Source organism: Xenopus laevis, chromosome 4L, assembly GCF_017654675.1.
Source record: "Xenopus laevis strain J_2021 chromosome 4L, Xenopus_laevis_v10.1, whole genome shotgun sequence".
Taxonomy (NCBI): domain Eukaryota; kingdom Metazoa; phylum Chordata; class Amphibia; order Anura; family Pipidae; genus Xenopus; species Xenopus laevis.
This window is the reverse complement of record NC_054377.1, coordinates 12,054,467-12,082,090: the sequence shown is the minus strand read 5'-3', so window position 1 is coordinate 12,082,090 and position 27,624 is coordinate 12,054,467. Positions and strand designations below refer to the sequence as shown.

At 42.5% G+C, this 27,624-nt stretch overlaps 1 protein-coding gene across 1 annotated transcript in view; it reads left to right on the top strand.

Moving 5' to 3' along the window:
* Positions 1 to 4,643: 4,643 nt before the first annotated feature.
* celf1.L (CUGBP Elav-like family member 1 L homeolog) overlaps positions 4,644 to 27,624 on the top strand; it is a gene marked incomplete at its 5' end in the record, with an annotated part of 41,867 nt that continues 18,886 nt past the window's right edge. Inside the window, 5 exon segments of the mRNA NM_001090727.1 lie at positions 4,644 to 4,754; positions 11,639 to 11,693; positions 21,909 to 22,096; positions 23,772 to 23,854; positions 23,988 to 24,036. Of these exon segments, the coding sequence (NP_001084196.1) occupies positions 21,919 to 22,096; positions 23,772 to 23,854; positions 23,988 to 24,036 (310 nt within the window).

Genomic DNA, 27,624 nt, shown 5'->3' with positions numbered 1-27,624 from the left:
CAACCTGCTCCTTTTCTGCCTTATTCTTTCTTGCAGGGAAGGATTAAACCAGTTATTACTGAACGGAAGCTAAAATGAATTGAGTCTGCATTCTGGGACTGCTCTACCACGTTGCGTAGCAATAGTTTTACAATTACACATTCCTGTATGGCAGTAAAATTCTCTCACTATAGCACGGTAGCAGTTTCACTAATGCTTTGTGCTGTAACCTTCAGGCTGTTTCTCAGATATTTTGTTAGGACAAAAATGAGGCAAAATATCTGCAGGGAAATACTTTAGAGGATTAGTTACTGAGCAAACTCTACCCCAGTCTACATAGTCCTCATACACCCAAACATTTTCCATACAGAGCTGAAAGGTGTTCCTGAACTTAAGTTATGCCCAAGGAAGGGGTAATGTCTTTGAGGAGTCCGTCCAGCGAATAAACTGGATTAATTATAATGGGCACCTGTTATAATAAAATTGATTCCCACACTAGAGGTGTGCAAATACTAACAGTATTGTATAAAAAATAATACAATTTGGGCATAAAAATGCTCCTAGTGAGTGCTATGATGCCCTCTAGGGAGCCATGGTTTGAAAGGCTAGGAGTATTTTGTGGCCTGAACAATAATGTTTCCCTCAACTGGAGTTCAAGCTCTATATAAACCCACAACTTCAGTGGGGGAGGGGGGGGAAAGAGCCGTGTAATCACATATTGATACATAGCAATTTTTTTGTTTTTTTTTTGAGGTGTGAAGCCTCTATATCACTATGGAGATTTTCATTCATCCAGGTCATGGTATATCTAGAATAAGTAATTCTACTGGACTTGCTGAGTAATCATTGAAGACCTACCTACTCATCGGAGCAGCTTCTTCAGTTCAACTGAATTGAAGTTGGCCATACATGTATCCAGGGTCGGACTGGGCTGCCGGGACAAAACCCGGTGGGCCCCTGGCTGTTGTGGGCCCCGCTGGCCCAGATGCGCCCCACGCACGTCTGTAGTTTTTCCTGGCGTTGTGCGATTGCACACTTGGACGGCGCATCGGCGGGGCCACAGGCCGGAGGGGGGCCCTGAGGCAGCAGCCCCGATGGGCCCCGGGCACCCCAGTTCGACCCTGCATTTACCGATACTTTTCCCAGTATGTGTCTAGTCGAGTTCAATGTATTCAGATAAAAGGGCTCCTTTCCAAATGTTGGGGATGGTGCAAAGTGCAAAAAATAGGTGCAAGCTGTCATGATTTTGCTCTATGCACCCTTACCCTTTGTGAGTGGGAACAAGTTGGGGTGCAAAGACCTGTGCTTTTGGAACAAATACAGCACTGCTAAAATAGCACTGCACACTTCCATATAATAAAACAAAGTGTCTCAAAGTCTAAGTATTCTCTATATCACTCAAGTCACATGTTACTATAAAGCCCATACACCCCTATAAATCTTTGCTAGAGAGGCACCCCTTCTCCAGATCTTCTCTCCAAGCTTCTGATCTTGTCCTTCCCCACTTGTCCCATGTTCCTGGCCTTTTCTTCCACTCACACACCTTTTTTTCACACCAACCACACCAACCTCCTTACCTCTGGAATATGTTGTATTATTAAGCACTATAAATGCTTAATAAAAAACTCTTTCTTCTGAAATAAAGGCCGTGATCTAATAGAAGCACAATCCTTCACAGAGACACCTGTGTGGGCAATACCCTTACTTCTTTCCTTGTTTCCCTGGTCAATCTGGTTATTAGGCTTTCTGATCACTAACCAGGATACAGTTGTTCTGATGGCCTATTAACCTGCCCCCTGAGCGGCACTTGAGGCAAGGGCTCTGTACATGGAAATGTCATGCATAGCCGGGGCTGTTAAAGCAGGAAACCATAAAGGCTTTTCACAAGAGTCCTGCTCCATTTGCTTTTTTTATATCCCTCCAAAAATAGCACCTTTGCTGTTTACTACCCACCTGACACAGAGACGTGTGGTCTATTCCGGAGCTAAACTGCATGGCAGACTCTGCAGATCTGGGTAGGAAGGGCCCAATGAGTTTTTCCTGATGTCCCGCCTGCCTAGTCTGACCCTGGTCCCCAGTATAAAAATAATTGAATATAAAAATAATTGAATTGTAGTGGTACAATCTTACAAGAGTGCAGAATTCATTACCTTTTATCTGCTTATGAAAGGGCACCTCTAGCTCCTGGTGCAGGCAGCCATGTTGGGGCACACGCATACGTATAATGAGCAAGTAGATTGTTATCCCCATGCATGTGACGTAGATGGGTCAGCGCTTCGCCCAATCCTTACTTCACATTTCCACATTCCAAATTGTCATTAAAAGAACATCAAAGCCACAAATGTGCTGTTTGTCAGTGATGATGTGTCAGAGAGAAAATGGCCTCTGGGTGAAACTGCTGTTTGTTTTAGGAAAATGTGATATATTCAGTACAAATGTTATTTGTGTGGGGGAGATGTGCCCAACTTATATACATGGTAAGAAAGAACTAACTAACTAGGTACAGGGCCACCATCAGGACTTGAAGAACTAAAGCCACAGAAAGACCCAAAGTCATGAAAAGAGCCACGGGCTCAGTTCTACTGAACGCAATGTGTGTGTTTTTTTAAAAAAAAATGTAAAGCCCTAGCCACCAATGTATTATTTTAATACTCTAAAGGCCCCTGCCACCAATGTTTTTTTTAAAAAAAAAATTCTCTGGGGCCCCATTTTGTAAGAGGGGCCCTGGCGCCAACATTTTTTTTTAACTTATGGGGGGCCCTGACCACCAATGATTTTTTAAAAAAAAACTTTTATGGGGATCCCTGGCACAGATGTTTAAAAAAAAAAAAACTTTTATGGGGGGCCCTGGCGCCACAGTTTTATGTTTTTAACTTATAGAGGGTCCCTGACCATCAATGGCTTTTGATAACTTGTGTGTGTATGGGGGCATTACAGTTTTTAGCACTGATTTCTGTCTGGTAGTGATGTTCAGGTCGGGTTTTTCTCAATCTGCACCCGACCCTCCCTCAGCCCGCACCCGACTTCCGGGTTCCTTTTATAGACCAGCCCAGCGTAAATTGGCATACGCCATTTTACGGTGGTGGGTGGGTAGAGCAGGAGAAGAGCTCAACCCGTACCCGCCCGCCACCCGTGGGTATCGGACCGGCCTGCACATAGCTACTGTGTGGTCTTTTAACTGTGGTGTGGGGTGGAGCTTGGGGGCTGGGATGGGCGGGGTCCAGGTACGGTTGCCACCTTTTCTTGAAAAAAATACAGGCCTTCCTTTATTTTTATGCATTTTTCCTATTAATAACATTGGGATCAAGCTTAATTTGTACAGGCCGGGCTGGTAAAATACCGCACAGTTGGCAACCCTAGGCCCAGGTAGGGTTGCCACCAGGCAGGGCCGTTACTAGGAGTAGGCAGAGTAGGCACGTGCCTAGGGCGCAAAGCTGAGGGGGCACCAGGCACGTACCTGCTCTTTCGCCTACCCCATGTCCGGTCCTGTGTCTCCCTGGCTGCCGCTGGTAATTTGCGTTTAAAGCGCTTGCGCGCTGGTGCATAGATGCGCGCATGCGCAATGGCGCGTACTTTCGCCCATGCACAATTCAGCACACACTAAGCCGGCACCGTGGCCGGCCAGGTTGCCTAAGGCGCCTGCCCGGGTTGGCCCGGCTCTGCCGCCACCTTTTAATAACATTTTCACCTGCTGGTGGTGGGGGCGGGAACAAAGGGGCGGGCCGTGACGTAGAAAGGAGCGGGTTGTGACGTAAAGGGGCAGAGCCAGAATGCGGGATTGGCCAGAAGGCAGCAAAAAATTCATATTTTGAGCGGGTTGGGGGCGGGCAGAGGGCTTTTGTTAGGAATATTACAAATTTACATTGCAGGTAAATTTGTAATACCAGCTCCGGCCTTGGCAGGTGTTATACCGACTAGGCCAGTAAAATACCAGCCGAGTGGCAACCCTAGGTCCAGTGGGCCTCGAAAATGTTGTTATATGGGGCCCCTTGATTTCTATTGGCGGCCCTGACTAGGTATAATCACTGGGGGGTTGGGGTGCCAAAGGTTAGGCCCGGGGCAAAGATGAAGGGGGTTCATGGGTGACTCACAATTGCCGGTCGCCCGCACTGTGTTCTAAATCACATGTGAACCACAATTTTACATTGGTTGGCAATTGGCATAGGGAGCGCAGGGCACCCAAGGCCTTGTTGTGACGCCACAGTTACGGTTTATAAGAGCAACATATAATTCTATACCAGCTGATTGGTGTTTCTAGGTGTCATTTTCCACATGGAACTTGTGTTTAGAATGTCAGATAGAGAAAAAAGAAGAACTCTTTTAAAGAAGCTTTTTAATGTTTATATCTTCTATAAACTAAACTTTTTTTTTATTTTTCACGATGACATTGTTATTGCACATAAGTTGCCACAGGCACAAGCCCTGACAGAAAACAAGTGACTCCCGGCCAGTGGTGATCCAGTCCTGCTATTACTAAGCGCTGCTCTCTCTCTCTCCCAGAGCCGAATCGTGATTACAAGTGGACTGGATCGCCTTCTGACCAATCACCCGCAGGAGGCCGATGTTCCCTGTCAAGCTGAGTCTCCCGCCTGCGCCGCAGCACAGACCCATTATTGGTCGATTCCCCCTAACCCCCCCCATGCAGGCCGACTTGGTGGATCCGCCCGGAAGTGCCGCCATTTTGGATCCTCTACGCACAGGGAGAGTGAGAGCGGAGCGTGACCCGGGGGACGGCAAGCGGGAAATCGGAGCTGAGGGCGGCTCTCCCCCACCCGGTAAGAGGTTGTAGTTAGTCGGGGTTCATGGAGGGGGGGTTCTCTCACCTCAATCTGAAAGGAGTTGTTGCTGGGTAACGGGATCTCCGCCCCACCCGAGTAACGGGATCTAAGGGCCGGGCGCGGAACTAGGTGTGATCTGCTGCTCACGTGTTACCCTGGGCTTTCTCTCTGTCGTCTATAGCGCTTCCTTGGGATTCAGCTGCTGCACTGTTGCTGCACTACAAGTCCCAGCATTCCCTGCGGCGCCGCATGTAGAATTCTATTCTTCTGTAACTTCAATGCGTTACTTACCCCCTGCCTGTTGCCATGTGATTGCACCACAAACCAACCCCGCTGCTCTTCAACTTCTGCACTTCTACACTCCTTGTCCTGAAGATTCCTCTGACTGACATTAGTCCCTTTCTGTCCTGTCTTTCACTGCCCTCCAGGGTAGCCAGTTGAAAACCAGCCAAAGTCAGCAACAAAGCCAGCCCCAAACTAGCCAAGAGTCGCTTCACAAGTAGCCCAAATAATAGCACAGTATGTGAGTGAAAAATAAATGAATATATGTGAATGTGCGCCTTTTTCAAATTTTCACTGTTTTGCATTTTTTTCCATGAAGCAAAATGGGACAGATTCGCCCGTCACCAGGGGAATAACTACATAGGGGGGGCCAGGAGGCCCTAATTCATATACAATTTCAATAAATATTGGTAAAACAGCTCAATCTCTAGACATTTTGTTGGCCAGCAGATTTTTGCCCTGAAATTGAGGAAAGTCGATGCTTAATGCGATAATGCTTAAAGGAGAAAGAACCCCTTTTGCTAAATAAAACGTACCCCCCCCCCAGGAGGACGGGAGACTGGGGTACAGAGCCCAAAATCTGGTAACTCCCGACTTCAGGGTTGCCAGGTTCAATTTTCAAAACCAGCCAAAGTCAGCTACAAAACCAGCCCAAAGGTAGCCGAGAGTCACTTCAAAAGTAGCCCAAATAATAGCACAATATGTGCAGTGAAAACAAAAATCTTAAAAATAACAAATAATAAGGAATATATGTGAAAATACGCCTTTTTCAATTTTCACTGATTTGCACATTTCTCCATGAAGCAAAAGCGGAAAGATTTGCCTGTCACCAGGGACGTAACTACAGAGGGGGCCCAGGAGGTATAGGGGGACCCATGAGGCCCTAATTCATATACAATTTCAATAAATATTGGTAAAACTGCTCAACCTTTAGAAATTTTGTAGGTCAGCAGATTTTTGCCCCAAAATTGTCTGAAATTGAGGAAAGTCACCAGAAAATTCGAGAATGCTTAAGAGGGACGGGAGACCCAAAATCTGGTAACTCCTGACTTCAGGGTTGCCAGGTCTAATTTTCAAAACCAGCCAAAGTCAGCTACAAAACTAGCCAAAAGTCACTTCAAAAGTAGCCCCAAAAATAGCACAATATGTGCAGTGAAAAAAAAAAATCTTACAAATAAATTAATATATGTGAAAATTAGCTTTTTCAATTTTCACTGATTTGCACATTTTTCCTTGAAGCAAAGTCTGAAATATTCGCCTGTCACCAAGGGACGTAACTACAGAGGGGGGCTCAGGAGGTATAGGGGGACCCATGAGGCCCTAATTCATAGACAATTTCAATAAATAATGGTAAAACTGCTCAACTTTTAGACGTTTTGTTGGCCAGTGATTTTTGCACCAAATTGTCTGAAATTGAGTTAAGTCACTGGAAAATGCGAGAATGCTTAAGAGTGACGGAAGATTGGGGTACAGAGCCCAAAATCTGGTAACTCCCGACTTCTACACAAGTCCGTGCCATTGCATGCTGGGTACTGTAGTCTTCCATTAAACTTGGCAAATTGTTAAACAAAAACACCATTACCCAGCATGCATTGGGAGACGCAGGCTTGACACATTATGGCAAGAAAAACTTTGGCTGGTTTCCAAATTACAAACCAGCCAAAGGCCCAGAAAGTAGCCCAAATACGTACCTTGGCTAGTTTGTACTTTCAAAACCACCTGCGCTTTAAATTAGTAGCCCAATTTGGCTGGAAACCTGGCAACCCTGCTGCCCTCCAGCTCTCTCCTTGCTACATTGTCTCAGAAGTCAGAACCAGCAGGGCAGAGAATATAAACAGGAGGGGGGTGAAGACCAAATTGCCTGCATTCCGCGACAGCTGTGCCTGTGGTGAGAGCCAGACTCAGAGGTGGCTTGTGCTTTTCACACTCACTAACCCCGTCCCATGTGTATGTGAACTTGCCCCAAGGCCGGGAAGCTCCGGCATATGACTTGCAGAGACCTGGGCGCACCAATCACTGCTGGTTTGGTGGTTTCATATTCTAACATTACATAGAACTGTTCACCCAATAATGAGTATCTCAGGCATTCTCTTAGGGCCAGTCTACACGTTGTGAACCTTCTTGGTAGAGATTCACTGCCCATGATTAGAACGTATAGCTTATGCCCCATTTTGGAGTATCCAAGTTTTGCTCAGCCCCCATTAGGTGATAATCTGATTACAGATAAGAGTATAGGACCTGTTATCCACAATGCTCGAGACCTGAGGTTTTCTGGATAATGTATCTTTCTGTAATTTGTATCTTCATACCTTAAGTCAACTAGAAAATCATATAAATATTAAAAAACCCCAATAGGCTGGTTTTGCTTCCATTAAGTATTAATTATATCTTAGTTGGGATCAAGTACAAGCTACTGTTTTATTATTACACAGAAAAAGGAAATCGTTTAAAATTTTTTTTAATTATTCAATTGTTATGTAAGGCAGCCTCTCTGTAATTCGGAGCTTTCTGCACTGGTATGGGATCTCTTATCCAGAAACCCATTATCCAAAAAGCTAATTACGGAAAGGCTGTCTCCCATAGATTCCATTTTATTTAAATAATCCACATTTTTAAAAATGGTTTTCTAAGGTAGCTGCTTGTACTCAATCCCAACTAAGATATAATGAATCCTTAGCCTGTTGGGTTTATTTAATGTTTACACAATTTCCTAGTAGACTTGAAGATCCAAATTATGGAAAGATCTGTTATCTGGAAAAGCCCAGGTCCAAGCATTCTGGATAACCAGTCCCATACCCTGTGCTGAAAACCTTGTTGGATCAGTCATAGTCAAGTATCTTAAGAAAGAAAATCGGCCGTTACCCCCAATTCTCAATCTAATTGAACTGATGTGTCTAGGAAAAGAAATAGATGAGCACCCCAAGTCTCCCCATAGCACTTTAAATTATGGGCTCCCCCTTGAATGTTTGGCTCAGCAAGGCTACACTCTGCACCACTGGGATATTGTTGGTGACCTACTTTTCCTATTGTGTCTGGGGAAGCCTCGTAAGGCCTGACGTGCACTATAGATTTATTCCCCCCAGCATGATGCCATTCAATTCTGCAGGGTTGCTTACCAATTGTTAAAGGGATTCTGTCATGATTTTTATTTTTAAATTACATTGTTTATTTACACTGCAAATAATTCACTTTACAATATAAAATTTCATGCCTGAACCGGCAAGTGTATTTTTTTAGTTATAATATTGGTGTGTAGGTGCATCTCAGGTCATTTTGCCTGGTCATGTGCTTTCAGAAAGAGCCAGCACTTTAGGATGGAACTGCTTTCTGGCAGGTTGTTGTTTCTCTTATGTAAATGAATGTGTCGCAGTGGGACCTGGATTTTACTATTGAGTGCTGTTTTTATATCTACCAGGCAGCTGTTATCTTGTGTTAGGGAGCTGCTATCTGATTACCTTCCCATTGTTTTGTTGTTAGGCTGCTGGGGGGTTGATATCACTGCAACTTGCAGTAAAGAGTGACTGAAGTTTATCAGAGCACAAGCCACATGACTAGGGCACCTGGGAAACTGACAATATGTCTAGCCCCATGTCAGATTCAAAATTAAATATAAAAAAATCTGCTAGCTCTTTTGAGAAACGGATTTCAGTGCAGAATTCTACCGGAGCAGCACTATTAACTGATGCATTTTGAAAAAAAAAAGAATTTTCCCATGACTGTATCCCTTTAAAAAAAGTGCTCCAGCATTGCACATACCATCGCTTGCAACTCCCTGCTGTTGGCTGGCAGAGGATTCTGGGAGCCACATGATATTCATTGCTTGGTGCTTTTGCCTTTATGTCTTAATCTTATCCTATTTATCTATTATCCCAGGCTTTGCTCCTCTTAATCCCCCCCAGCAACAAGCCCTCGTCTCTTATATAAGCCTGGAAAGTGTTCTGTAATCCTGGTGTCATTGCTTCCTCTGCCCCTTCCTCCAGTCTAATTAGACTTAAACAATTAGGCCTTTCTGCCCCCACATTACAACACAATGAACTGATAGTGGTTTAGGAATGCTTCTCTTTAAAGGAACAGTAACGTCAAAAAATAAGTGTTTTAAAGTAATGAAAATAATGCAGTGTTGTCCTGCACTGGTAAAACTGCTGTATTTGCTTAAAGGGATACTGTCATGGGAATTTTTTTTTTTTTTCCCAAAATGAATCAGTTAATAGTGCTGCTCCAGAAGAATTCTGCACTAATATCCAATTCTCAAAAGAGCAAACAGATTTTTTTATATTCAATTTTGAAATCTAACATGGGGCTAGACATATTGTTGATTTCCCAGCTGCCCCAAGTCATGTGACTTGTGCTCTGATAAACTTTTTTGAAATTCAAATAGAATTGGATTAGAGTCTTCGGGTCGATTGTAATTCACCCGAGTGTTTTAATAAATTTTGATCATTTCAAATTTATGGGAGCTTAGGGCAGTTTTTAAAAACTAGAGACTCCCCATCACGTACACTTGCATTTGGCTTTCATGGAGCAATGAAAGGGAAACGCTTTCCAGCATTAAAATTGAATCCAGCTGTGACGTGAAAATAAAAGGAGAATTGAAGCGTAACAAAAAAAACAGAGGCCTTTATGTTTTTGGCTTCATTACTAACATAAGGCTCTTTAGTAGGGAAGATCTGTAAAGATGCCCCCAGTATCCCCATCTTCTATTTTATTTTACTGATTTTATTTCATACTCTGGGTTGCGGCCACTTGCCTGAGCTTAGGGAGCCACAAACAATATACTGTATATAATATAAAAATCATTCTACAAGGGCAATTAGTAATTCAGGTTTTCGTTACAAGGCAGCTCGGAAATCATTGAGTGCATTTAGCATAATTTAGTAATCATTCCTGTAGCATCGCCTTCTATGACCAATAAACCAAATTTTCTACTTAACCCCTGAGCTTTATTGATGTGCTGGTCAGGCCTTAAACCTGCCTGCCCTGCCCCTTTTGTGATGTCACTGTGGAGCGGGTTCAGCCGGCTCCTGAACAAAATCTTCGGGTCACAGGCGGGTCCCGGTCACGCTTTTCTCCTGCTCTCCATGCCCTAGCACTGCCAGCTTCCCACCCCTAAATTTATAGACTCTTCCCTGCTCCGCCTCTTTTGTGATGTCACTGCAGGACGGGTTCAGTCGGCTCCTGCACAAAATGTTCGGGTTGCAGGCCAGTCCAGGTTGAGCTCTTCTCTTGCCCCCCTGCCCAACACTGCCAGCTTCCCGCCCCTAAATTTATAGACTCTCCCCCTGCTCCACCCCTTTTGTGACATCATTGTGTGTCATGTTCGGATGGCTTCTGCACAAATCTTCGGGTTGCAGGCTAGTCTGGGTTGAGCTCTTCACTTGCTCTCCCCGCACTAGTACTGCCGGCTTCCCACCCCTACATTTTTAGATTCTTCCCTGTTCCACCCCTTTTGTGACGTCACTACAGGGCGGGTTCGGACGGCTCCTGCAAAAAATCTGGGTTCTGGGTTGACCTCTTCTCCTGTTCTCCCCACCCTAGCACTGCTGGCTTCTGTCCCCTAAATTTATAGACTCGCCCCACCCCTTTTGTGACATTGCGGGAGCGAGTCTATTAATAGACGAGGGTTGGGAGGGGCGGTTTAGGTTCAGGTGCTGGTAATTTCTCGACCCGCACATAGGGTTGCCACCTGGCCAGTAAAATATCTGCCAAGGACGGGGCCGGTATTACAAATTTACCAGCAATGTAGCTGCCAGTAAATTTGTAATACGATTAAAAGGAGCCCTCGGCCTGCCCCCAATCCCCTGGAACTTACCTTTTCTTTTACTTCTTCTAGCGCCTGTGGCGTGGCCCCGCCCCTTTTGACATCACGGCCCACCCCTTTTGACATCACGGCCTGCCCCTTTGTGTCCCCGCCCCCCAACAGCCGGTAAAAGATTTTTAAAAAGGTGGCAACCCTACCCGCACACCACTACTAAGCTTAGCTTTGCAACAGCAGCCCAGAGCACAATGAGCATGTGCAGTGCCACTGACACACACAAGATGGCCTGACATAATACTGAGGCCGTATTTGAAGACCTGTCTCATTACTGTTATAGGGCTGCTGAACCTCGGGCTGGTGCAGTTCAGTTTATTAAATACACAAAATAGAGATAGAAGGCGGACAAAAAAAATATACAAAAAAAATCAAATAATAAGGTGAGCCCAACGCGTTTCAACCTTTAAGGGTCTTCCTCAGGGGCACAAAATAAACAAAAAATCAAAAAGGCCTTTTTTTATTTTTTGTTTAATTTGTGCCCCTGACGAAGACCCTTAAGGTCGAAACGCGTTAGGCTCACCTTATTATTTCAGTTTATTAAATACAGCATTTTTAGCCGTCCATTTTGTATCCTTTATTTCTATAAATCTGCATTGAATATTCCGGTAATGGTCTGCCCAACTAAACACGACTGTGTACAACCTATATATGTGTGCCCAGGCAGCCAAGCAATACGGTCCAAACTAACCCAAACATATCTTTCCTTTGCCAACATTAGTATGCTATAGGCCCGCATGTAATATATCCTTAATATGTCTAAATACAACCACCTCCTCTTTCTCCATAGGTGCAAGTAACTATCAGGGTCACCTGATCTTCTTGGAAATCGAGAAAACGCAAATGTAAGTCTTTTTCTCTATGTTCATATGAATTAACATGAATCGATATCTATGTATGTACCTGTGCTCTTGTTGAAATGCATACATTCGGATCAGAACCATTTATACCCAGCTGCACGATAAAATAGTTCCCAGAACTTTTATCCATTCTACACTGAAAGCTGCAGTAACCTCACAAGTGAATTCACATCCACGTATCCGTTACTAGCTCTCAAATGGGCGGGGGTTCGTTTATCCAAGGAGTATGAAATAATCCAAAGTATCTTAATTAAAACCAGGACACTTTCTCTGGAAAAAAGATATTTTAAGTTCTAAAGAGTAATGTCTATTTTTGGTGATGCTGGATCTGTGTTTTATTCATTCACAGATTTGGAATTTTGTAAACTTTAAAGGGATTGTTCACCTTTAAATTGATGACGAGAATGATATTCTGAGTCAATTTGCTATTGGTTTTCATTTTTTATTTGTGGTTTGTGAGTTATTTCGCTTTTTATTCAGCCGCTCTCCAGTTTCAGTAATCTGGTTGCTAGTGTCCAAATTACCCTAGCAACCGTGCACTGATTTAGAATAGAGACTGCAATATGAATTGGAGAGGCCTAGAAAGAAAGAGGAGTCGTAAAAAGTAGCATTAAGAATACATTTGTAGCTTTACAGAGCCATTATTTTTTAGATGGGGTCAGTGACCCCTATTTGAAAGAAGAAGAAGAAAAAACGCTAACAAATAAGTAATGAAGACTAATTGAAAAGTTGCTTAGAATTGGCCATCCTTTAACATAATAAAAGTTAACTCAAAGGATTGTTAAAGGAGAATGAAGGCTCCAATTGATGTGGGGTGCCAAATGTTAGGACACCCCCAAGGATTGTAATGACTTGCCTTATACCCTGAGCCAGTGCTCCTGAAGAAAACTGTACCCACCAGTTACCCACAGTTATGGCCCCGCCTCTCCTTGTCACGGGCCCGCCTCCTGCCCCGGTCTCCACTGGCAGAAAAGGTGGCAACCCTAGCCCCAGGCCAGTGCAGTTTTCTGCTAACGGAGGGTATCCGGTAAGTCATGACCATCTTTGATGGACAGTCCCCTATCAATTGAAGTTTTCTTCTCCTTTAATACAAACACATATTGACTGTGTTTGTGTACATACATATGTAAATCTTTTGTGTGTTTGTGTGTTGCATGGGCCGGAAACCCAGCCTCAAATTTGATCAACCTGCCACCCCTCTTCGATTTATATACCTAGTTCGCAACAGTGAGCGGTCAGTGTATTGGGTAGGGATGCACCAGATCCAGGATTCGATTCTGGATTTGTCCTTGTGCCTGACCGAGCCAAATCGTAATTTGCATATGCAAATTAGGGACAGGAAGGGAAATTATGTAACTTTTTGTTACAAAACAAGGAAGTAATGTTTTTTCCACTTTTTACCTTCCTGTTCCTAATTTGCATATGCAAATGTCATTTGGAATTTGGCTGAATCTTTCATGAAGGATTCGGACGAATTCCAAATTGTGGAGTTGGTGCATCCCTAGTATTGGGGCTGCAACTTCCATTGGGCTCCCAGAAATGTAGGCTGTGCCCTGACCCCTATAATGAGTAGGTGCTGGAGAGCCAACTTTTGTTTTTAGGAATAGGGGAACTTAAACCTTCATTTAAAAAAAAAAAAAAATGGTTGCTCTGTAAACGAGTGAGCAGCAATACCATAAAAAGCACCATGTAACTAACTAGTATAAATACATAGGGAAGTGCGGGGCTCATTCAGTATGATCATTTGGTAACAGTGGGGGCCAAACACATGGACATTTATAATCTGGTGATGACAATGGGGAACCAGAGCCTGTCGCATTCCTTCTCTATTGGGAGCAGATGAAAGGTAAAGTCTTGCAAATGAATGTAAATGAATCCCACATTGTAGCTGTTCTTTCTTGTCTCGCTCATATTTCCTTTGATTCCAAACTCTTTCTCCTGACCAACGAGCACATGGTCTAGTTATCCGCATTTTTTTTTTTTGGGTAGGAAATCTACAGAGACAGTCCTCATTCCCACATGATAGCCAGAGATTTGGCTTTCGGTCAGTAATGTTCCAGAACTAATACTTTTTAAAGCACCAGTAACATAAAAAAAAATGTTGTAAATAAAATTTGTTTTCTACATAACGGAAAAAAAACCACCAAGACACATTTAACTTTAAATTCGCAAAGTGTTTATGAAGAAACCGATACTCGGCTTGTGCTCCTCTTCAGAAAAGGCGACCAGGCGACGATCCATCGTGTGGCGCTCGATTTCGCGAGAAATGAAGCGCTGCACGATGGGTCGTCGCCTTTTCTGAAGAGGAGCGCAGGTGGAGTATCGGTAAGTTATTTATTAATAAAGACTCTGCGAATTTAAGTTAAATGTGTCTTGGTGTTTTTTTTCCGTTCTGTAGAAACCAATTTTTTTTTTAAATTTTTTTGTGATTTTTTATTTATGTAGAAAAAAAATTTTGAAAAAAAAAATGGTTAATGGTCCTTTAACCAAATCTAAATTTGCTGTGTGTATGCAACATGAGATGCCCATTTATCAAAGACGAATTTATCTTATTTTCTTAAAACTACTCCCACCAAATCCGCACGTGATTTCTTTCCCCTTATTTTATCAAGAAACTTTCCTGAAAATTTCCTGTGCTGGAAAATTATGATTCAGATCATACAAATGTTTCAAATTTTCCGCACTATTACGGATTATTGCACAAAACCCAGCGCAGATCAGGATATCTTCACGACTCCTCCCATGGACTTATATACAACCTCTGCAGTTCTGAGATGCCGGATTTTCGGATTCTGACTTTTTCTATTTTCAGGGTATAATAAAGCCTAAAAAAAAAATCGAGGTTTTTATTCTCCACTAAAAATTTGGATTTTATAGTAAAAAAACTAAATTTTATTCAGGTTTTTGGCATTCAGACTTTAATAAATAACCCCAGAGGGATCCTAAGGGGGTTTCCTGTAAGAGAGTGCGGCTACAAAAAATGCCGTTTGGCACTTAAAGGGACGGCTCACCTTTAAGTTTTAGTATGATACAGGTCCCATACCTGTAGTGAAAGCTTTATATGAGCCGAATGAGTCAATAAATTCTTTATGAAGCTAGGGAAAGCAAAGTAAGAGACGTATACTAAACACCAGGAATCCTCAGCAGGATAAAAAAATTATAATAATAAATAACACTTTTGCAACATTTAGTTGATAGATTTCTCAGCAGCATTTCTGGAGTATTAGCAACTATTGTATCAATTCTAACAGCTGCCTGTAATGAAACCCAGGGATTCTGCTCAGCAGGGACAAAGATAAGAAATGTATCAATTTAGAACAGTTTACAGGGTCGGCGACCCCCCTCCCAGAGCTGCTTTAGAAGGTGAAAAATTACACTTCAATATTAGAAAAAAAGGTGACACATAGAAAATAGAAAGTAATTGGGAAAAGCAGTGATCTATCTGAAAACAACTAGTTGTTTGAAGATGAACAACCCCTTTAAGTTATTACAGGTATGGGATCTGTTATCCGGGAACCCGTTTAGCTCAGAATTATGGAATGGGCGTCTCCCATAGACTCCCATTATAATGAAATAATCCAAATTTTTAAAAACGATTTCCTTTTTCTCTAGTAAAAAACAATAGCTTGTACTCGATCCCAACTAAGATATAATTAATCCTTATCGGAAGCAAAACCGGCCTATTAGGGTTATTTACTGTTTATATGATTTTCTATGAAGATCCAAATTACGGAAAGATACGTTATCCGGAAAACCCCAGCACCCAAGCATTCTGGATAACAGGTCCCATGCCTGTATTATGTTTTATTTGACTTTTGCTTTGCCTTTAACGGCTGTTAAATTGGATATTCTTGAGGTTTGCATCTGTCTATGGGGGTAGTTTTACAAGTACCATTTTGTAAATCTGAATCGGTTAATTTTTTAGCCAATAATTGCAAGTTTGCTGGAATTCTCGTTGCCCAGTTTTCCTTTCTGCAGTTTTTCTGCTGTGAAGTCCTAATGGCAAATGCATTGTGTGCTGTTAAACTAATTAACTATTTCCTGAGCAGATTAAAATCTTAAAATTCCAATTATACTCCTGTATACGCCTCTGCTCCATATCATCACAATAAAAACGAAGCATTGACAATGAACTGTCTATACCAGTCCTTTTAAAAAACACAAATCAATATTTTTCTAATGTTTTTACCATTATCAAGCACTAATGGAAATATTAATTCTCCCCTCCGAACTTCCCACTCTGAGTTGTGGTTCAGATCAGGATAAGCAAGCCATCCCTTACCTAAACTGCAGCCCTGGTTTAGCTTTGAGATAAGGAGAAGCTTGTTATACAGACAGCTTATCTGTGGACTGGCTTCTCTTATTTGTGCAGTGACTTGGCAGAACCAGGAAGTTTGAAAGTAAAAATTTGTTTCTTTTTTTCATGCAAGGAACATACACCATAAATCTAATCTTAAAGGGATACTGTCATGGTAACATTCTTTTTTTTTTTTTTTTTAATGAATCAGTTAATAGTGCTGCTCCAGCAGAATTCTGCACTGAAATCCATTTCTTAAAAGAGCAAATAGATTTTTTTATATTCAATTTTGAAATCTGACAAGGGGCTAGACATATTGTCAATTTCCCAGCTGCCCCAAGTCATGTGACTTGTGCTCTGATAAACTTCAATCCCTCTTTACTGCTGTTCTGCAAGTTAGAGTGATATCACCCCCTCCCCCCCCAGCAGCCAAACAAAAGAACAATGGGAAGGTAACCAGATAGCAGCTCCCTGACACAAGATAACAGCTGCCTGGTAGATCTAAGAACAACACTCAATAGTAAAAACCCATGTCCCACTGAGACACATTCAGTTACATTGAGAAGGAAAAACAGCAGCCTGCCAGAAAGCACTTCTCTCCTAAAGTGCAGAGCACAAGTCACATGACTGGGGGCAGCTGGGAAATTGACAAAATGTCTAGCCCCATGTCAGATTTCAAAATTGAATATAAAAAAATCTGTTTGCTCTTTTGAGAAATGGATTTCAGTGCAGAATTCTGCTGGAGTAGCACTATTAACTGAACTCCGAGGTAACTTCTAATATCTTCACATTTTGCAACTTGGGGGTACTTTATTTATTATAATACACACGTTCAGTGAGTCATGTGACAGAAATTACATCAGAACTCACCGTTTATAAGGATATAATTTACAAGATATTCATGGCTTTGGTGTATTATATCCTTATAATGCACAAAAGCCATGAATATCTTGTAAATTATAACCTTTTAAACTGTGAGTTCTGATGTCATGAGTTAAAAACAGGGAGTTCTGATGTAATTTCTGTTAAATGTCACATGAAACTTGTGTATTATAATAAATAAAGTACCCCCCTGTTGCAAAATATGAGGATATTAGAAGTAACCTCGGTGACTTATAATATCCTTATAATTTACAAGAAGGGGGTACTTTATTCACTATGTAAACATCACACTCCTTTGTCATTATAAACATGTTGTTTTTAGTTTCTCTTGTAGAACTTTCTTCCCTTGCACCCTGCCTGACGCTTGCCTAAAAGCCTAACAGGCTAAGCAATAATTATTTTGTAAAAAAGATTTCATACCCGTTGCCACATTTGTCGCAACCATTTTTCTGCAGCAAAGAGCCAAAGAAATTGGGAAATTGTTTAGAATGTAATTTTCTGTTATTGTGCAAAGAAAGCGCGGTTAAAGGGAATGAATTATTGTGCAACACAAGATTACGTGCAGCCTGCTGATATCTAAATGCGCTGCTTGGCTTGCTGGCTCAGCTGATACAATGGCGTTTCCATGCCCTGCAATTAGCACGGAGCAGTGAAAGCTTCCCAACTGCTGGAGGAAGTGTGATTAGTCCTGTAATGATGTGGGAGGTGGCCCCATGCCCAGAGCTGCCTTTTGCCTTCAGGCTACGACTGGGCCTCACAGAGAATGCCGTTTGACTAGTTGTTTCCCAAGTAACGGTATTCTCTCCAGTGGAGATTCCTGTGGATACTTTGCTTATTTAGCACCCGTTTATTCTGCAGTATATTTTGTGGGCTGTTAAAGGGGTTGTTCACCTTCCAAACACCGTTTTCACCAGGAATAAACAGTTTTTTCCCCTCCAGACTGAAACTGCCCACATTGTTTACCTGTTCACGCCTTATTCAAAATGCTAATGACTCACCAGCACGGTGTAACTGTATGTAGTACATATTAGACTGGTTCTGATCAGTGGAAACTGTCTCCTGCTCTGTTCTGCCTTCCCTATGCTCCCTGTGTGTGTCATAATCTTGGCCTGGCCTTCTCTGCCGGTGTGTGCCATACTCTGTCTTCCCAATGCTCCCTGTATGTGCCATACTCTTGCCTTCGCTGTGCTCCCTGTGTGTGCCATACTCTGCCTTCACTATGCTCCCTGTGTGCCGTACTCTGTCTGCCCTATGCTCCTTGTTTGTGCCATACTCTGACTTCCCAATGCTCCCTGTATGTGCCATACTCTGCCTTCGCTATGCTCCCTGTGTGCCATACTCTGTCTGCCCTATGCTCCTTGTGTGTGCCATACTCTGCCTGCCCTATGCTCCTTGTGTGTGCCATACTCTGCCTGCCCTATGCGCCCTGTGTGTGCCATACTCTGCCTGCCCTGTGTGTGCCATACTCTGCCTGCCCTGTGTGTGCCATACTCTGCCTGCCCTATGCGCCCTGTGTGTGCCATACTCTGCCTGCCCTGTGTGTGCCATACTCTGCCTGCCCTGTGTGTGCCATACTCTGCCTGCCCTGTGTGTGCCATTCTGTCTGCCCTATGCTCTCTGTGTGTGCCATACTCTGCCTGCCCTATGCGCCCAGTGTGTGCCATACTCTGCCTTCCCAATGCTCCCTGTATGTGCCATACTCTGCCTTCGCTATGCTCCCTGTGTGCCATACTCTGTCTGCCCTATGCTCCTTGTGTGTGCCATACTCTGCCTGCCCTATGCGCCCTGTGTGTGCCATACTCTGCCTGCCCTGTGTGTGCCATACTCTGCCTGCCCTGTGTGTGCCATACTCTGCCTGCCCTGTGTGTGCCATACTCTGCCTGCCCTGTGTGTGCCATACTCTGCCTGCCCTGTGTGTGCCATACTCTGCCTGCCCTGTGTGTGCCATACTCTGCCTGCCCTGTGTGTGCCATACTCTGCCTGCCCTGTGTGTGCCATTCTGTCTGCCCTATGCTCTCTGTGTGTGCCATACTCTGTCTGCCCTATGCTCTCTGTGTGTGCCATACTCTGCCTGCCCTATGCTCTCTGTGTGTGCCATACTCTGCCTGCCCTATGCTCTCTGTGTGTGCCATACTCTGCCTGCCCTATGCTTCCTGTGTGTGCCATACTCTGCCTGCCCTATGCTCCCTGTGTGCTATAATCTGCCTGTGTGTGCCATACTCTGCCTGTGGAACATAAGCCTGGTATTTGTTCTGGGAGTTTGTTAGCATTTGAAAATAAATTATTGTTAGGGGCCCCTAAGGTGGTGTTAATTGTGCTGGGGATGCTGTGTTATCCACAGGGGAGGAGGAGGCATATGGATTTAAGGGTCAGTCTTAAAGGAACAGTTCAATGTAAAAATAAGAACCAAAAGACCAAATGGTTGGTGCTCACTGCAGGGATATCATGTCTTATTAAAGGAACAGTTCAGTATAAAAATAAAAACTGGGTAAATAGGTTGTGCAAAATAAAAAAAAAATGTTTCTAATATAGTTAGTTGGCTACAAATGTAATGTATAAAGGCTGGAGTGAGCGGATATGTAAGAAAATAGAACAGAACACTACTTCCTGCTTTGCAGCTCTCTAACTCTGAGTGGAAACCAAGAGAGCTGAAAAGCAGGAAGTTGTGTTCCGTACTATTATGTTACACATCCAGTCACTCCAGCCTTTATACATGACATTTTTGCCTAAATAAATATATTGTAAACATTTTTTATTTTGCACATACTATCTATTTACCCAGTTTTTATTTTTATACTGAACTGTTCCTTTAATCTGACTTAACTTTTTTCACATATGAGTGATAAATGATATCCCTGCCGTGAGCACCAATCATTCGGTCTTTTGGTGGGCTACCACAATTAATGTGTTCATGGTCTTGTAACATGGGTGTGGTTTAAAAACAAGGAGTGGCTAACACTGGTTTCCATTATTGGCCCTCCACCATGAAGGCCAGAAAAATTCCAGCCCTCTGTACAACAGAAGTTGGACAGCACTGGTCTATGGGAAACAACCTTTCCATAATTTGCAGCTTTCTGGATAACTGATCCTATACATGTACATGGCATAGCCAAGTGCTGCAAGCCTTTCCTTTGAACTTTTAGTATAATATAGAGAGCCTAGCAACCATACATTGATTTGAATAAGAGACTGGAATATGAATAGGAGAGGCCTGAATAAAAAGAGGAGTAATAAAAAGTAGCAATAACAATACATGTATAGCCTTGCCGAGCATTTGTATTTAGATGGGGTCAGTGACCCCCATTTAAAAAGATTTTGAGTCCGAAGTAAATGGTAAATAACAATAAATGATGAAGACCTATTGACAAGTTGCTTTCGAATTAGTCATTCTATAACATACTAAAAGTTAATTTAAAGGTGTTTAACTGTATATCACTGTAACTACATAACGGCAAAAACAATTTCCTCATGACCTTGGGGTTACTCTGTGGTTCAACGACAGGAGAGATTTGGTTACGTAGAAAGTAAAGGGACCCCCAGGGGGCCGGTTGATAGGAAGTGGCTAAGCCGTGTGTTTAGTAGGGTGGTGCACTCATGGGTGCCTGAGCAGAAGTATGGGGTGTGTGTGATGAAGATAGAGGGAGGCAACAGAGCGTGAAGAAATCAATCTGACATTCTGTTTATCTGATGCCACTCTCGGTATTGCTTTGCCAGGGAAAAACACACAAAACAAGCCCCGTGCATCAGCATTTTCATTGTGCCCCAAACCGTGCTTCCCGTCTCATGCTACCCCTCCCCTTTCAACTCCCAGCACCTTTAACTTTATTGCACCTCTTCCGTCTCCCTCAGTCCCACTCGTCTGTCTTGTCCAGTGCCGCTTATGTGGAGGACTATGGTGGTTGTGTATCCGGCCGACTGTGTGTGTTGTGGAAAGGCTTTGCTGTGTCTCGTGTCTGATTGTGTAACTGGTCGCTCTACCGGGTGGAGTTGAGCTCTGTCTGCTTGTGTTTATTCCAGGGGGCATAATTAGAAAGACAATGGCATCATTTAAACTTGATTTCCTGCCTGAGATGATGGTGGATCATTGCTCTCTGAATTCCAGTCCTGTGTAAGTGTTTCTGAGTTTCATGGTTTTGCCACATTAGAACTGTGTAGGAGACCCCTGTGGCTTTTGAGGGGTTTTTATTTGTTGTGAAAACTATTTAATGCCACTTGTGTGTTTGGGGAGTTCTTAAGAGAGGCTCTAGTCATAATATGCAGTGCCTTAAAGGGATTCTGTCATGATTTTTATGATGTAGTTTTTATTTCTAAATTATTTAAACTACAAATAATTCACTCTACAATATACAATTTCATTCCTGAGCCAACAAGTGTGTTTTTTAGTTGTAGTATTGGTGTGTAGGTGCATCTCAGGTCATTTTGCCTGGTCATGTGCTTCATAAAGAGCCAGCACTTTAGGATGGAACTGCTTTCTGGCAGGCTGTTGCTTTTCCTACTCAATGTAACTGAATGTGACTCAGTGGGACCTGGATTTTACTATTGAGTGCTGTTCTTAGCTCTACCAGGCAGCTGTTATCTTGTGTTAGGGAGCTGCTATCTGGTTACCTTCCCGTTGTTCTGTTGTTAGGCTGGGGGGGGGGGTGATATCACTCCAACTTGCAGTAAAGTGACTGAACTTTATCAGAGCACAAACCACATGACTGGGTTCATCTGGGAAACTGACAATATGTCTAGCCCATGTCAGATTTCAAAATTAAATATAAAAAAAATCTGTGCAGTGCAGAATTCTGCTGGAGCAGCACTATTAACTGATGTGTTTTGAAAAAAAATGTTTTTCCCATGACAGTATCCCTTTAATCTACCCAAGTATTAGTGAGTATTAGAGCTCCCTCTTAGCATCTCTTTTTCTTTGCCGGTACTGAAGTTTCTTCTTCCTCACAGAGCGGATACAGATTTATTCTGCTGTCTTGTCCTTCTACTGAAACGGCCTCTCTTCTTTCCCTTTGTCCGCCCTTATACAGTTCTAAGATAATGAATGGCACAATGGACCACCCAGACCATCCGGATCCGGACTCCATCAAGATGTTTGTGGGTCAGGTTCCTCGAAGCTGGTCAGAGAAAGAGCTAAGAGAACTCTTCGAGCAGTACGGAGCCGTCTATGAAATTAATGTTCTCCGAGACAGAAGCCAGAATCCTCCTCAGAGCAAAGGTGAGTTGTTTCTTTAAAGGAGAAAGAAAGGCTAAAATTAAATGAGCTTTATCAGAAAGGTCTATATAAATATACCAGTAAACATTCAGAGTAATGCTGCTCTGAGTCCTCTGTCAAAAGAAACACGCCTTCTATTGTGAACTCATGGGCTTCTGTATCAGACTTCCTGTTTTCATCTTAAAGCTCCAGGGTTTGGGCTTGAGCATGCTCAGTTTGTTCCTCTCCCTCCTCCCCTCCCTGTTGTAATCTGAACCCAGAGCTATGAGTGAGCAGGGAGATACTCATGCAGGAAGTGATGTCACACCAAGCTAATATGGCAGCTGCTATTCTAAACAAACAGAGAGAGCTTCTAGAGCTGTCTACTCTGCTATGGTGAAACATTCTACAGAATAATTATAGTGTTATAGCTTGCACTATTGTGGCTAATCTATTGGCAATAAACTGCTCCGGTAGCTTTCCTTCTCCTTTAAGACAGGTGTCTAGAACTTTTTTTTACCTGTGAGCAACATTCAAAGATAGAGTTGGGGAGAAACACAAACATGAGAGAGTCCCTGGGTGCCAAATTAGGGCTGTGATTGTCTCTTTGGCAGCCCCTATATGGACTGGCAGCATACAGGATGCTCTGTTGGGCAGTACACCTAGTTTTTATTAGGGATGCACCAAATCCACAATTTGGGATTTGGACAAAATCCTTTGTGAAAGATTTGGTAAATACTGATCCGAACCCTAATTTGCGTATGCAAGTTAGGGGCAGGAAGGGGAAAAAGTGGAAACCTTCCCCCCCTCCTTCCCACCCCTAATTTGCATATGCAGATTCGGTTCAGCCACACACAAGGATTTGGGTGAATCCTGCTGAAAAAGGCCGAATCCCCAACTGAATCCTGGATTCGGTGCATCCCTAGTTTTAATACAATCAAAAACTTGCCTCCAAGCCAATAATTTAAAAATAAGCCCCTGCTTTGAGACCACTGGGAGCAACATCCAAGTGGTTGGGGAGCAACATGTTCCACAAGAGCCATTGGTTGGGCATCACTGCTCTAAGCCAATCTAAGGTAGAGACCTGCGCGTTCCATTTTGTTAGACCTGTACACGACCCATACCAGCAACCCGCAAATTTGCTACCCAGCCCTACCCGCAATAGCCCAAATTACCCTGAAGGGGGAAACGCAAAACCGGTTTTGATGGCACTTTGGACAGGAAGTGACATCACCCCAGTGCTCAAATTGCAGGAAAACGGAATAAAGCTCCTGGGACAACAGGGGAGGCTGAAAGCTATCAAGCCTGCACCTTTGCCGGGTAACCAGCTGGGTTACCCGTGGACTGGCCTCACAGCCAGGGAATCCGGGACTTTTTCCTTGAACCCCAAACACCTTGCAGGTTTTATTATTATTATGTATTTTTAGAACACTAACATATTGCGCTTTTTCGTGGGTACGCAACCCTGTGCAGGACTCAAATCTAAAATTGACTGTTGGGCCAACCCATGGTCACATAACGCTTTGCTTTGGGGTGAGTTTGCACTTTATCTAGTGTAAAACTACATCTCCCACTATCCCCTGACAGATGGTGCAGACAGTAATAGTTCAACAGCTTGACTGTCTAGCCCTAGTGTAATGTGTGATGTCATGGAGTAAAATATGTATTTGTTTAAACATGTATATTCCTGTCTTTCAAGGATGCTGTTTTATTACTTTCTACACAAGAAAAGCTGCGTTAGAAGCACAGAATGCTTTGCACAACATGAAAGTTCTCCCTGGGGTACGTAATCCATATTTCTGTCTGAAGAGGCCCTGGTATTCAATGCCGTGCACTTTCCCATCTACAGTGACTTATCGGCAAACGGGCTCATTAAGTAACATAACCAGCGAATCATTCTCTCCCTTGTGTTTAGATGCATCATCCAATACAGATGAAGCCAGCCGACAGTGAAAAGAATAATGGTGGGTTAAACACAGTGCTGTTTCCAGAGCATCCTGCGTGTGAGTGCTTTTGAGCCATTAAAATTCTGCTAACAACAAATGTCCATTATTTGGGGAAGGCGGAAACGCCCTGCAGCAGTGTTTTCTAAAAACGTAGGACTGTCGTTCCCTTAGGGGGGTCCAGAGCAGTGTGTAAAGGCAAGTTAAAGGGGTGGTTAACCTTTAAAGGAGAACTAAAGCCTAACTAAAGAAGTAGGTAGAATTGTTGTACATGATGTTTTGTGCTTCTGTACCAGCCTAAGGCAACCACAGCCCTTTAGCAGTAAAGATCTGTGTCTCCAAAGATGCCCCAGTAGCTCCCCATCTTCTTTTCTGCTGATTCACTGCACATGCTCTGTGCTGCTGTCACTTACTAAGCTTAGGGACCCACTCACAATATACAGTACACATAGAATAGAAATGTCACAATATAAAAACCAGTGCAATTAGCATCAGAATTGAATAATCAGCAAACCTGTAGCATCAGCTTATATTACAGGGGAAGCTCATTTTCTGCTGGATAATTAGTGACGAGCCCTAAGCTTAGCTTCTCAACAGCCAATCAGAGCCCACTGAGCATGTGAGTGTCACAGACACTTTCCAAGATGGTGACCCCCTGTGACAAGTTTGAAGTCCTGGATCATTGCTGCTATTGATAAACTTTAGGCTGGTGCAATGAGTTCAGTATATAAAATATGGCATTTAAACCATATTAATTTTTAGGATTTAGTTCTCCTTTAAGAAGGTTATAGAATGGCCAATTCTAAGTAACTTTTCAATTGGTTTACATTATTTCTTTTTTTTTTTATAGTTTTTGAATTATTTGCGGCCTTCTTCTGTTACTTTCCTAAAAAACAAATGATCTGTGAGGCTACAAATGTATTGTTACTTTTTATTACTTATCCGTCTATTCAGGCTCTCTCCTATTCATATTCCAGTCTCTTATTTAAACCAATTCATGGTTACTAGGGTAATATGGACTCTAGCAACCAGATGGCTGAAATTGCAAACTGGAGAGCTGCTGAATAAAAAAAATGAATAACTCAAAATCCCCAAATAATAAAAAACGAAAACCAATTGCAAATTGTCTCAGAATATCATGCTCTACATTATACTAAAATGATGATCAAAGCTCATCAACCCCTTTAAGGGTGAGATTTGAGTATGAAGTCTATTTACTCTATTGATACTCCCCAGTTTGAAGGTACATTAGGGTGATATTTGGGGTGAATATTTGCTGTTCTAGATATTTTTGGGACTTTGTATGTAGGCAATGAACTGTCCAGAGAAAGTATCCTGTCAATGTTTATTGCCGTGTCTGACCTGCTTTATAGCTTTCCAGCTAATGCAGTTCCTGACAGCTAATAATATGGAGCCACCTAAAATCTATCTTCCCCATGCATGGTGTGCTCTGTTGTGCTCGGGATTTATGTACAGGTATTGGACCTATTATACAGAATGCTCGGGACCTGGGGTTTTCCCGGATAATGGATCTTTCTGTAATTTGGATCTTCATATCCGAAAATAATGTAAATATGAAATAAAACCCATAGGCTGGTTTTGCCTCCAATAAGGATTAATTAGATCTTAGTTGGGATCAAGTACAAGCAACTGTTTTATTATTCCTCCAATAAGGATTAATTAGATCTTAGTTGGGATCAAGTACAAGCAACTGTTTTATTATTACAGAGAAAAAGGAAATTATTTTAAAAAAAAAAAAACGGGTTTCCGGATAACGGATCCCATACCTGTACCAAGTGTGTGCATGAACAGGCAGCAGTGTGGGCATACACTTGGAGTTGGTTGGGGACTATTACAGGTAGATAATTATGAGGTTAGGAGGAGGACACACCTTTTGTTGCTTTATCCTGCTGAACCCAGCAAATGAAATCATCACTGCGCACTGCAAATAAATAAACTTTTATGTATCCTTTGCTGCTGCTTTAGTTCCTCTGTAAAGGGGTGTTTCACTTCAAGTTAACTTGAAGTGTGTTATAGAAAGGCAAATTCTAAGTAACATATGTCATTTAGGCCTCTCCTATCCATATTCCAGTTTCTAATTTAAATCAAACTATGGTTGCTAGGGTAATTTGTATCCTAGCAACCGGATTGCTGAAACTGCAAACTCAAGAGCTCCTGAATAAAAACCAAAATAACTCAAAAACCACAAATAATAAAAAAGAAACAATCACAAATTGTCTCAGAATATCACTGTCTACAGCATACTAAAAGTTAACTGAAAGGTGAACAACCCCTTTAAACGAACAGTAACACCAAAAAATGAAACCGTTTATAAAGAATGACAATATAGTGTACTGTTTCCATCTGGTCGTAAAATTGGTTTGTTTGCTATATAATTACAACTATAGTTTATAAGAATGAGCTTCTGTGTAGTCATGGGGGCAGCCATTCAATCACAGGATACACGGTAGATAACAGTTAAGTACTACTATAGTTTATATAAACAAGTTGCTGTGTAGCCATGGGGACAGCCATTCTAACACAGGAGAGACAGTAGATAACAGATAAGTACTACTATAGTTTATATAAACAAGCTGCTGTGTAGCCATGGGGACAGCCATTCTAACACAGGAGAGACAGTAGATAACAGATAAGTACTACTATAGTTTATATAAACAAGCTGCTGTGTAGCCATGGGGGCAGCCATTCAAGCACACACACAGTAGATAACAGATAAGTACTACTATAGTTTATATAAACAAGCTGCTGTATAGCCATGGGGGCAGCCATTCAAGCACAGGATACAAAGTTGATAACCGATAAGTACTACTATAGTTTATATAAACAAGCTGCTGTGTAGCCATGGGGGCAGCCATTCAAGCACAGGATACACATTTGATAACAGATAAGTACTACTATAGTTTATATAAACAAGCTGCTGTGTAGCCATGGGGGCAGCCATTCAAGCACATGATACACAGTAGATAACAGATAAGTACTACTATAGTTTATATAAACAAGCTGCTGTGTAGCCATGGGGGCAGCCATTCAAGCACAGGATACACAGTAGATAACAGATAAGTACTACTATAGTTTATATAAACAAGCTGCTGTGTAGCCATGGGGGCAGCCATTCAAGCACAGGATACACATTTGATAACAGATAAGTACTACTATAGTTTATATAAACAAGCTGCTGTGTAGCCATGGGGGCAGCCATTCAAGCACAGGATACAAAGTTGATAACCGATAAGTACTACTATAGTTTATATAAACAAGCTGCTGTGTAGCCATGGGGGCAGCCATTCAAGCACAGGATACACAGTAGATAACAGATATGTTCTGAAGTATCCCATTGTATACTACAGAGCTCTATCTGTTATATGCTGCGTATCCTATGCCTTTTTCCCCTTTGAATGGCTGCCCCCAAGGCTACACAGCATATAGTAGAGTTTCTAAAGCAAATACACCAGTTATATCAGCACAATATTATATTTTCATTACTTAAAGCACACACATTAATTTTTTTGGCGTTACTGTTCCTTTAAGTAATACTTACTAGTGGGCACTGGGCCGATACTTGGTGTCGTTCTTCTACTGATTAACTTC